At 42.4% G+C, this 12,760-nt stretch overlaps 1 protein-coding gene across 1 annotated transcript in view; it reads right to left on the bottom strand.

Annotated features, from left to right (window-relative positions):
* Positions 1–12,760, bottom strand: part of Fars2 (phenylalanyl-tRNA synthetase 2, mitochondrial) — a 372,370-nt gene that overhangs the window by 276,748 nt on the left and 82,862 nt on the right. The window contains exon 4 of the mRNA XM_032885023.1: positions 5,222–5,353. Within this exon, the coding sequence (XP_032740914.1) occupies positions 5,222–5,353 (132 nt within the window). The remainder of the gene's footprint in view (positions 1–5,221; positions 5,354–12,760) is intronic.

The raw sequence follows: 12,760 nt of genomic DNA, 5'->3' as shown, positions 1-12,760 counted from the left end.
CAAGTCTAAGAAATCCATCCCCAGCAGACGCAGCCTGTAAGAAACATGGAAGGACAATTTCCACACCAAGGGCAAAGAAATAGAAAGAATGAAATGTAGAGCTCATTGTGAAGTTTTCAATGGAGGCAGGCCTGATAAATTTAAATATAACAATGAAAGGATAATTAAGGGGGAGGTGTATCCAATATTCTAATATAAATAAGCTTCAAGAAAGAATTATCTCACATAAAGGTGTAAACATCTTACTATGAACAAAAGCATGTCAGATACAGAAATAACCGAATACCAGTTTCAAAAAACATAAGGAAAAATTGACAGAATTGAAGGATAAAATATAGAATTCCAATAATATTCATTCAAAAGTGATTCTATTTTTATGACAGATGAGATTCCATACAGAGTCATGTGATAAGCACACTTATTTATGTGCTTAAGATTTTGATATTTGGTTTAGGTAACCATGGAATCAACTTCGATCTCTTCTTCATACTTTATTGTTTTCAGTTATTACAGAAAGCTTTTTTTTTTTATTAACTTGAGTATTTCTTATATACATTTCGAGTGTTATTCCCTTTCCCAGTTTCAGGGCAAACATCCCCCTAATCCCTCCCCCTCCCCTTCTTTATGGGGTGTTCCTCCCCATCCTCCCCCATTGCCGCTCTCCCCCAACAATCTAGTTCACTGGGGGTTCAGTCTTAGCAGGACCCAGGGCTTCCCTTCCACTGGTGCTCTTACTAGGATATTCATTGCTACCTATGAGGTCAGAGTCCAGGGTCAGTCCATGTATAGTCTGTAGGTAGTGGCTTAGTCCCTGGAAGCTCTGGTTGCTTGGCATTGTTGTACATATGGGGTCTCGAGCCCCTTCAAGCTCTTCCAGTTCTTTCTCTGATTCCTTCAACGGGGGTCCTATTCTCAGTTCAGTGGTTTGCTGCTGGCATTCGCCTCTGTATTTGCTGTATTACAGAAAGCTTTTATATCCGAAAGCTAATTACCTATTTCAAAAAGGGACAAACACTATGTCCCTACTTGAACAGATCTCTCTAAACGAGCAGTCTGAAATACACCCACATAAAAATGGGTAAACAGATTGAACTGTACTTATACAATGGAACACTACAATGGAACAGAACATATTAGAAAAAAAAGATAAAATAGAATCACCTATCAGTGGTTTCAAGACAAGGTTGGAGATGGAGAAGATCACAAAAAGGTCAACAGCAAATATGTTCATGAGAAACTATTGTTTACTTTGACTGTGGTCATAACGTCATCTACAGCAAAATTCAGGAAAAATTCAATTGATCCCAAACACAGCATTTTCTAAGCATGGTGGGACTCAGTTTGTGAGGTGTCAGATCATGGATAGTTGGCTCAGGATTTTATACTAGGGGTACAGCAGCTCACCATAATCAGAGTACACTACTCACATCATAGGGATCAGAGACAGGAAGGAGCCTACATACCCCTTATGGTATGAGTCCTATCTTTCTTCCAAATATTCCCCACATTCAATAGCACCAACCTGGGAACCAATATTTTGAGAATTGAGGGACATCCTGGAATCAAACTACAATGATGTAGGTTTTATCTTTGGGAAGGTACTTTTTATTATTTTTGTAAACTCTTGGTCAAATACCATGTTTTGGTTTTTTTAAATCCTATTAAACAGCATGTCTAGCGTACCTAACAAGCTAAGGTTGTGGCAAGGCTGATGCCCTTTAAAAGCTGGTCAATAGATCACTAACACTGAACCATGTAGAGACTACAAAGATGAATTACCAAAGAGGGACAGAAAAGAAACAGACTCACATTGCACAGAGAAAGCACAGCAGGAAAACCAACTAGGCAGCAGCAGTGACGACAAATGGAGTTCCTGGGACACAGGAAACTAACTTACCTGGAGACACACACTGCCAGCCTCTGTATTGTGAGTGCTCTATCCTGAGAATCTGATATAATCTTCCCAAAGACTTCCTCTTCCCCCTCCTTCACTGTGCTTACTATTCATTCCTACAACCAACACTTACCACAGAGTTCCCTTATCGTTTTTATGTCTGTGCATCCGGCCATCTCACAGGACAATACTAACTCTATTTCCCACTAGCCATAAGAAAACAGCAAGAAAAACATGCATACACAAAGAGACAAACAATAATTGTTTAACAATGGAAACTGATAATGAATGTTTCCTAAGAGTCCATTTCACAATTCAACAAGGAGGCAAGGTAATTATATGTCAGAGTTCTCTGGAAGAAGAGAACTGGTAGAAGAAAAAAAAAAAAACAATTAATTAAAGTGGCTTACAGACTCATGTCTGGCCTGTCCAACAATCACTATCTCTGATAGAAAGGCTAGGAATCCAGCAATTGTTCATCCTATAGGCAGGGTGTTTCAGTTGTCGTCAGTCTACACTGGAATCTGGACGTAGGTTGTAAGCCCAGGGAAGGAATGCCTCAGCAGCAGCACAGAGGAATTTACCAGAGAGTAAGAGCAAGCGGGCAAAATCAGAAAGCTTCCTTTCTCCGTGCCCTTTTATGGGCTGAGGGCTGCAGTTGCGGCCCAGACCTAGGGTGGGTCATCCTTCCTCAAATGATCCAATCAAGGAAATCTCTCAACTGCTAAGGTTTCCATTGACATTAGCTGACCACCACGATTAGCCATAATAGAAACGATTCTATTTTGTGCCACAGACGTTCCTGTCTGCCTTATATAATATAAACCTTGCAAAGGATCAGTGAGCGATAAATTTCCTCCCGGTACAATCACAGTCAGTTATATCCATGGTGATAACTTTAGATGTTTGCATCCCATATCCCATATGAATAGACAGAAGCATTCTGAGTCATCCCAGTGGAAAACTCAAGTATTGAGACATGACACAATATTGTCCTAAAAACACCAGGGGAGCCAAATCATCAGGAGAAGTTAGTATGACAAACACTTTTTGGTGTTCTCAGACACTAACTTCAAGTATAAGCAGCAAATCCTACACAAGTGTCTTTATAATATCAACTCTTTTTTCCATTGCTTTAGTCTCCCTCTCTCTAAGACACTTAAATTTCATGCATTGAACTTTGCAACAACTTTCTTGTTGATAAATGGCTCTCAGCATTAGCAAAATTCTTGGATGTTGCAACATGGGCCATTAATTGCTACTCCACTGTTACCGTGTGTCGGGCTTTTCCCTAAATACGTTTCATTCAGTACCTCAACTACTCTTGATATAGATTTTACATAGGACATCCTTGTGTCCACTTCAACTACAAGATCAAGCATCACAGGACATGGGCAAAGTGTACTCATCTGTCACAGATCAGCCTGAGTTTCTAAACCCTGAGGGTAACTGAGGACTACGATTTACTCTCAGACTCTAACCTCCACCCTTCATCCCTAGGTCAGCTTTGCATACAGGGAAACTGTCTAGGAGGCATTTGTCTGTGTGCAGAGCCCTGCAGATGGAGAGGTCCTTAAGGAGAGCCAGGGGAGACCTGACAGATCTTGAGCTCCCTGACTTCAGGTCATTTGTGTGTGATCATTTTGAGCCCACATATCTGCATTGAACAGCCACAGGCTTTGTTAGCAGTACGACTGCTGACATGTTGTCCCTGACCTGAGATATGCCAACTGCTGAATAGCTTTACAGGAATGGAAGACGGGCTGAAAACACCAAGCCTTTATTCACATCTGTGTAGTTGTCTAATGAGTGACCTTAGATTTAAAGACCCAAACTCCACCTTCAAAAATAAGGCACCATCATTTCCTCATACGTACCCTTTGGAGGGCGGCGAGTACACCCATTCATGGGCAGCAGGCAGTGCACTCTATGCTACCTTGCTTTTAATCCCCTTACCCTTTCGCAACTATCCACTTCTTGATCCCATAAATACTCTGTAACACTGTTTTCAAAAAGGCATATTAGAGATCCAGGCTCCTACTTCCTTACATCTGGAATCTTGGGAATGAACTAGTTTTCTTGTTCTAAATTGATCATTTTCGTGATACGTAATAGGCAAAGCAGGCCTCACTCGGTGACAAGAGTTAGACAAGGGACCAGGCATTCTACCTCTTACCCAAGGACAGTTCCAACAAGCATGCCAGCTTCTGTCTCCTGTCTCACCTCATCCTGACCTGGTACCACACGGCCTTAATCATAATTGCTCCAAATGTATCAGTCACCCTGCAGCAGAAGTCTCTGCATCCTACCCAACCTAAACTGCCTTCTAAGACCACACTGGAAACGCCCCCTTCCCAGGTCAAACTGCAGAGAGTGGAGCACACTGAGCAGGCAACAGTCCACATCGGTCCCTCTCAGCGTGGTGCTGCTTCTCTGCCTATTCTCTCGACATTCAATAAGGAACTCAGACTGCGCAGTACATACCTACGTACACACATTTCTCTAAGATCATACGATGGCTTTGAACTCACTAATAGCTGGGGATAGCCTTGAATTTCTAGTCCTTCTGCCCCTAGCTTCTGAGTGATGGGACTACAGACCTACATCAGCATGTCCAGGGGATCAAATCCAGAGCTTTATGCGTGCCAGGAAGCACCCTAGTACTCAAAAAATGCTTTTATAATATAAACTCAGATCATGATATTTTAAAAACATGCATCTCTGAAAGCAAGTCTAAATGGTATCATTTTTATTAGGCAATGGCCCCCCAAAGCAGAATTGCACAGAGCTTTCTCATATTTTGTTAGAAATCAATCAGCTGCCTCGTCTTTCCACACTGCTGCACTTGGTGGCAATACCTATGCTGACACTGGGGAGCAACCAGGCAACATGGGCCAGTGTGGCTTTGTTTGGGGGCTGTCGTGTAGTTGTAAGATCTCTCCTGAGCTCTGGCTACTGAACTGAGTGCAATAAGAACGAGAGAGGGCTACACGTTAGCGTCACTCTTGAAGAGCCGGGAAGACAACCTGCACCCATGTGACACAAATCCAAATGCCTTTGGGGCGGTTACAAAGCCAGCACCACACCCCAGGAGAGACTCCTAAGACCCAAGTCTAGCTGTCAGGAGCTGATGAAAGGGACCTCCGAAGATTAGACTCATTTGCAAAATGAGGGGTGACAAGCACGGCATTAGAAATGGATCTCATGGGAATTCTCAGAAAGGCTGGTGACATAACTGTGGGTGACTCTATGCAAATGAGGTCACATGAGAATACAGGGATGGATCCTCTAGGAAACCTCTAAGTGCAGTGTGGAATTCTTTCTTACCTGAATTGACAAGCTGTTGTTCCATCACCCCGCAGCCGAGGACTTCAAGCCATTCTCCACGGAAGTTGATCTCCATCTCGAAGGAAGGGTGGGTAAAGGGAAAGTAGCAGTCCACCCACCGGACCTCCAGCCCTGAAGAACGCCAAAGGAAAGGCGTACCGAGTTATAAGACAGTACATCCTCATTCAAATCACACATGCCCTTCAGCTAATGACATCAATCACAACACTTAAACAAAACCAACAACAGACAAACTAATTTGCAATAAGTTGGGGCAAGACAATATATCTTAAAAATTTTGGAGAAACTGGATATATCTTATTCAAAACTAAAGAATCTAATGCTGTTTCAGGACCTTCTAAAGCAAGTCAGTCTAAGACCATGAAAAAGTGGGTGATTCTGGTAATTTCTGTAAGTCCCAGTGGCAGGTTAGAATTAAAGAAACTATATTTTCACTGGACTGCTCTCCAAATCTACATCTCAATGAAGAAATAACAATTCATAGATGCCCTAAGTTCACCTGCAAAGACCTAATGATGGTATGTGGTTTACCTGTGCAGGAACTTCACCTTTCTGGGTAGATGTTAACATTGTTGACCTGAAATCCACCATGTTGACAGCAGCTCATTGTCCACACTAAGCCCAGAGCACACATGCCCGTTCTAGGCTGTTAAACTCACCAATGCTCTGTATAGGGTGCCTTCCAATCCCAAGCTTTGTCTAGCATAACATTGTCCTTCTAATCTATAGGCACATAGATTCAATGTACGCAGTCTACACCTTCCTCAAATTCTATCTGGCCCAGTGGCCCTATTTTCACTGGATCCCCATTGTTGATGCTGGATTAGTTACTTAAGAACTGTTCTCTGCCTAACATCTGCAAAGCATCAAACCCTTGACTTCAGAACTCCCCCATGTTTCCACAAACCACAATGTCTAGACACAAAAATGGGACCAGTTTTCACTCTCTTAGAAGTTCATGCTGATGATTTTTTGAATTGTTAAGAGCTAACACGTTAATAAAACAGAGTTTTTCAGATTTAAGCAAAATATTAAACATTTTTCTCCAGGAGATGGAAAATATATTTAAATATCAACAAACAAAAAGCAATACCTATGAAATGTCAGAATTGATCTTCAATAAGCCATCAGAAATATGGTACTTTTAGCAATGAACTCATTATTCAGCAAAAAGAAATTAATGAACATGAAACAGTGATGACTGAGAATGACAGATGTGGTAGACTGAAAATGCTCAGCCCATAGGAAGTGACACTATTTAGGAAGTGTGGGATTGTTGGAATAAGTGTGGCCTTGAAGGAGGAAGTGTGTCGCTATGTAGGTTGGCTTCGAGGTCTCGTCCTATGCTGAGGCTTCCCTGAGTGCTGATGAGACCCTGCTCCTGGCTACTTGCAGAAGACAAGTCTCCAGCTGTCTTAAGATCAAGATGTAGAACCCTTGGCTCCTTCAGAACCATACCTGCCTGGATGCTGCCATGCATCCCACACCATGATGATAATGAACTAAACCTCTGAACTGTAAGCCAGCCCCAATTAAATGTTGTCCCTATAAGAACTGCCTTGGTCATGGTATCTGTTCACAGCAATAAAACCCTAAGTAAGACAGGTGACCTGAAAGTTGAGAACAGATGGGAAGTCACATAGACTCTATCAGGAACATATGACACACACAAGTCATCAGAATTTCTGTCCATCCCTGGAATGGTCCAACTCCACAGAAACCAGCCCCCACCTGTAAATTTAAGACACTCAATTTTCTTGCTCAAGACTATCTGACTTGAACCCTAGAAGTGCTAGTGACTCCTTCCACCCTCTGAGCACTCGCTCTACTTCTACAGTCCTGTTTCATGGAGAACAAAGACCCAAACAGAGAAAGTCTACCTTGCCCAACTCCCTGACCATCAATCAAAACTTAGGTCAGATGCCATCAGTGATGGCATGGGACTATAATCCCAGCAAGTGGGAGGTAAAGGCAGAATTGTCCACATGTTTGAGGACAGCCAGGTATATATAATAAATTTCAGGTTAACTAAGGCTATATAGTGAAACCCTGTTTTAAAACAACAATAATAAATTCACATGGAAGCAAAGTTATGAGACATGGTGACTTCTCTATGAAGGTACAGTTTTCTCTTTGTTCTGTTCAACTTGAAATTTCTTTTTCTAGCTACCTGCTGTCTACTGTGCTGAGTAATTTTTGTTTAAAATGGTAATTTATTTCCCTTTATAATATGTATACAAAAAGATATTAAACGATACATGGTAAAAAGTACCCAATCTGACAGACATTGACAGATATATACATTCATGAATCTGTGACTACATTCAAGTTAAAGGCAGAGGCAGGAATGGAGTCACACACCTGCAAGCCCAGCTGCCCAGCTACCAGCTAGGAAGATGTCAAGTTCTAAACTTGTATTGGAAACCTAGCACCAACCTGTTTCAAATTAGCCTTTTTGCCTGGTGGTATAACAAACTGGTAGAGTGTTTAGCTACTATGTGACAGGCCCTGAGTTCAATGCCCATACTACAAAATAATAATAACTAATAAAATATCTTATACCCAGGACCCCCACACCCTTAACAACCTTCTGGCACTTCCACGGTACTTCTATCCCCACCCGTTCTTTGTATTCTTTGGTTGTCATGGTCAATCTAAGATTTCTCCGCACTGCTGCATGTAGCAACAGACACTCATTTCTAGTCCAGCACAGACACAGCCGTCTCTCTAAGGGAACAGGAAGGTCACACTGATGAGGGACATTGGCAAAGATCTGTAAATCATCTGCTAAGGCCAGAATAGCTGAGGAGAACTCTATGTGCCACCAATGGTTAGTCTGCAGCTGTCCTCAAAGAAGAGCTGTGTATACCTGGGCAAATGCCCCTTGGGAAAGCCCAACAATCCCCTAGAAATATTTTCTCAACCTCCCAACAGGTGTCATTTTCAATAGAAATGAAAGAACTGCTGGACACTAAAACCTGCCTTGAACGAGGCACACCTGAGCAGGGAAGCCAGCCAAAGCTTTCCAAAGCCCACAAGCATTAATGCTACAATCTGTATAGCGGAGCAGAACATGCGGGCACTATCAAAACTTCAGAAGACATAGATGGCCACGGGCATGTGTACTGAGCAGGACTTTGAATACATGCACTACTGCAGATACTCGAGAGGATGCTCAGCGCCATCCATCCATCCATCCATCCATCCATCCATCCATCCATCCATCCATCCATGTCTTCTGCTCCTCCAACTCTGCCCACTTTCTTGGCTGTTCTTTCAGCCTTCTTTGCAAAAGCAAAGCCTCAGATCTTCCAAAGCCCACTTGTGAGGAAGCAGGCTGTGGTTCAATTTCAAACTTAACCAGTGATTAGAATACTGTAAATGACAATTAGTTAATGTATAATATTGGCAAAAATGCCATATTCTCCTATAATTTGAACAATTTGAATGTGTTGCTTTGACATTTGAACAGTGGTTATTTTTAAACCACTGCTAACAGAATCATTTATAGAAAACCTAAGATACTAGCACTAAAATATTTTCTTCATGGCTTTCATCACACATGTTCAAGATCATTTGTTAAGTGACTTATTGAGTGCTTCAGTAGTGTCACTTAAATATACTTTTTTCTTCGCTTTTGCCCATGATCTCAAAATTCATACATTAATTACAGTTTTCAAAGCACCTAGCATGGATCCTATATTAACAATACAATATTAACAACTAGCTGAAATCATGGTTTATTACAAGTATCAAAAGTCAAAATATCCACTAAAAGTGACATATTTGGGGCTAACTATGTCCAATTCTATAGATTTCATAGTCATCATGTTACTGAGGGGCCTGAAAGAAATTAACCTATATTGTAATATAGCTCCTGCAAAATCATGCCCAGATTCTTTCTCTTTCTCTTGTCTTTTCTCTTGCCAAAGAGGCATCAGAATTTACATTTATAAATAAAGCACAGGGATTTTCAATCAGCTTCAGAACTCTGTGCATAAGTGCAGTTGTCCAAAAAAATACCTCTCGAACATTCAGCCCAGGGTCAACCAGAAAAGTACCATTTCATAACAAATGCAGACTTAAGTTCAAGCTGCCAATGTTCAAAGGAAAGTTAATTTACCCTTGTGGGTCCAGCTGCCATATCTCAATGTTGTGTGAATACAACTATTTTATTGTTTTGAGGAGAGACACTATAGGAGGCCTAATTCTCTCAAGATGCAAGCTTCTCAGATGAGGTGTAGACACAGACCACAAGGAGTGCGGGTGGCATGCAGAGAAGAACCCTTGAGGTAGGTACCTATGGAACTGTGAACAGAAAGTCCTCTTGGCCGGTGATGAGCCAACGGGAAAAGGTCCATGAGCACACCAGTTCTTTCTTACCTCTGAGAGGCCACACTCATTGCTTACCCTACTGCCGCAGGAAACAGCAAGCAAGGAAAGGCTACTCCATAAACCACCCAGGTACCAGCCTCCCAACTGCTACATTCTCAGCAAGACCAACTAGAGACACAGTGCGTGGGTGGGTGGGGCACTTTCTACCTTTTTCCTTCCTTGAAAAGCTGAGTCTCTAGCACTTTGATGGGCATACTGCAAGTATCAGTACAATGAATGGTGTTTCCATTCCACATCCCACTCCACAATAGATCCCAGGCTTAATAAATAACCACACTCACCTCCCCTGAGTAAAGACAAAACAGAGTCTCCTGCTGGCCCCTAGACCAATCGTATGTAAAATGGGACTCTGCCACAGACAGTAGAATCTAAATGAGAAGATACACCCAAACCAGAGCCCACAGCAAGGGTTTTCTAAATCCCTCCAAGGGCACCCTCCACTGGAGTAAATAATTGTTAATGTTGACTACACATATGCCACGGATCTCTGTTTGTGACATTGATTTCCAATGGGTCTTGCTCGGGAGGTACCAGTTATATAGAATTAAATGTAGCAACTTAAAGCAGTCGCTCTGGTTGCTTTGTGAGCACATGCAGCAGGCATCCACCAGAGTAAAGGAAGATGGAGGGGAAACACAGAGCATGTACTCTGGCTGGAAATAATTTCCTAAAAGGCAGCACTGGACTTAGTTCAGCAGGTAGGGGCACTGACCACCCAATGACCTGAGTTTGATCCTTAGGACATAATGGAAGGAGATAATGCTCCTTCAAGTTGTCCTCTGACCTGCACACATGCACCATGGCACATGCGTACACCTCCAAATAAATAAATAAATAGTAATAAAAACATAGTTTTAAAAATTGACAGTATGCTAGAAAACTACATTGTAGCCAGGGAAATAAGTCAGCCCCACTGGCAAAGGCACCTGGCAATTTATTTCCCCTACTTCCCAGAATTCCGCAGTCCTTGACCAGAAGTTGTAGTAATGAGCATGTAGGCCATGTTTTCAGACTACTCAGCAGAGTTCTATTTTAACAACTTTCCTGTTTTTGTTTTTGTTTTTTTTAAATCTTGGGGGGGGGAGGGATGTTTGCTTGAAACCGGGAAAGGGAATAAAACTGGAAATGTAAAAAATAAATAAATAAATAAATAAATAAAATCTTTTTTGGTGGGGAGAGGGGTTACATAATACACTGACAGAGTTCAGAATCAAAACACTCTAGCAGGATAAATTCAATGACATAGCAGGCCTTCAGTGAGGCGTCTCCCTCACATCTGTCTCTATCTCATTTGTTCTCCTGAATCCTTACAGTAAACTTATAATTTCTTTAAACTGCCAGGTATAAGCAAATGCAATTATTACTTTCCTTATTTCCTTGGATATAAAAACAGAACACAACCAGATCACTCACAGATGCTGTCTTCACTACGGGTCTGTCTGGGGCCTCACTGTGTGAAGACGGTGCTCACTCATGCCCTTCCTCATTCCTCCTAAGTACTGCACATGACCATCCAGTGTTCGCAGAAGCCCCAGGCTGATGTGTGCTTAGTGCACAGATGATAGTCAAACAATGCTATACAAACACCCCTCAGGGCCCCAAAATAAATACTTCCATAACTGGAATAAACATTGCCGAGTTGTCCTCCACAGATGTTGCACAATATTTTACACTAACATTATCTCAACGCTTTTTACAGAAGCCTAGAAATATAACTAATGAACTGTGGTGGAAACTGGAGTTCTGGACCCAGAGGATGATCCAGGGAGCTGCTAATAAAGGACCACCAGCCCGAGCCACCTGAGGCAAGTGATGCAGCCAGCGTGCAAAGGATGCTCAGGTTCCTGCTGCCTTCTCAGCTACCAGCTATCTCCATGCAGCCCTTTTCTCTCCCCTAGTGAAGGAAGAATGGCTTTCAGAATTAGCAAATGTGTTGCTAGAGGTTATGAGGAAGAGGAGGCACATCTAAACTCTGAAGCATCCTTGTGGGATTAAGAGTGTGAATTCCATTTCCAAAGCAAGCTCATCCATGACGTAGCTTTTATCGCTACCCAGGGCCTCACAAACCTTCCAATTTCCCCACTGTAGCTATTTAGAATGCCACGTAATCCTCCACGTCCACATGGCCACTGGCTAGGGAGTCCAATATTGCAGATTGCCAAGGGGAACAAAGTCATTCCTACCACAAAGCCAAGGCAAACCACCAGGGCATAAAGTCCTTTGGTGAAGATCTCTCCACACAAGATGCTAGTGTCTGGGCCACAGTGACTTCTGCTAATACATGTATAGAACAAGAGGGAAAAGTAAAGGCTAGCAACTCCCTACGACTGGTTACGGTGTGGCTGATCCCACAGCTGTGGGTTGGGAAGCTCTACTTAAGGGAATTAGCCTGGGTGCCCTCTTCCCAGGATCCCTTTAGATTAGGGTTAGGTTCTTTATAAGAGAGATTCATTTCTCCAACTCACCATAAAGAGAGAAATTGCCACCAACATTTTGAATACTGAGAGTGTAGTCAGAGGTGCTAGGACAGGTGACTCACTCTGCACAGCTGTTTATTAAGCAGCACTACTATGCAGTAAAGCCCCACTGCTCCTCCAATGCAGGGTAAAAGATAATTACTTACTCCAGAAACAAATCTGATCAAAAAGACTGCAGATGGCAACATCGCTGCTGAGACCTACCATGCACCTATCAGATCCTAGCCCCACTATGTGAATACCTCACCATCTTGGTTCCTCAACTCACCTAAACAATAGTGTTATCACAGTTTACGAAGGAAGGCATGCAAAGGGCACAGCACAAGGCACACAGCACAGGGCCTGGCCACTCTCAGGCTCCACAGGTGGTTTTAATTGAAAGCAATGGAAGTTAAGGTCCTAGAGTCCTGCACATCTTTACAAACTATGAAGTGAACACTTCTAAGCTGTGTCCCAAAGGAAAATGGCATCTGTTGTCCACTTTGTACACATCAGGTATTGTCTATGTATTTGACATGTCTTCTTCATTTACTGCTACATTTTATCAGGCTAGCAACCACCAAACAGCAATTATTCTTTACCTTTTACAAGGGAAGGAAATGGAGTTCATGCTGTTATGGAGCTAAGTTTCCAGACTAACATTAGC

The sequence above is a fragment of the Rattus rattus genome, chromosome 14 (assembly GCF_011064425.1).
Source record: "Rattus rattus isolate New Zealand chromosome 14, Rrattus_CSIRO_v1, whole genome shotgun sequence".
NCBI classification, from domain to species: domain Eukaryota; kingdom Metazoa; phylum Chordata; class Mammalia; order Rodentia; family Muridae; genus Rattus; species Rattus rattus.
Note: the sequence above shows the minus strand (reverse complement) of the source record. Positions and strands in the feature narration are given on the sequence as shown.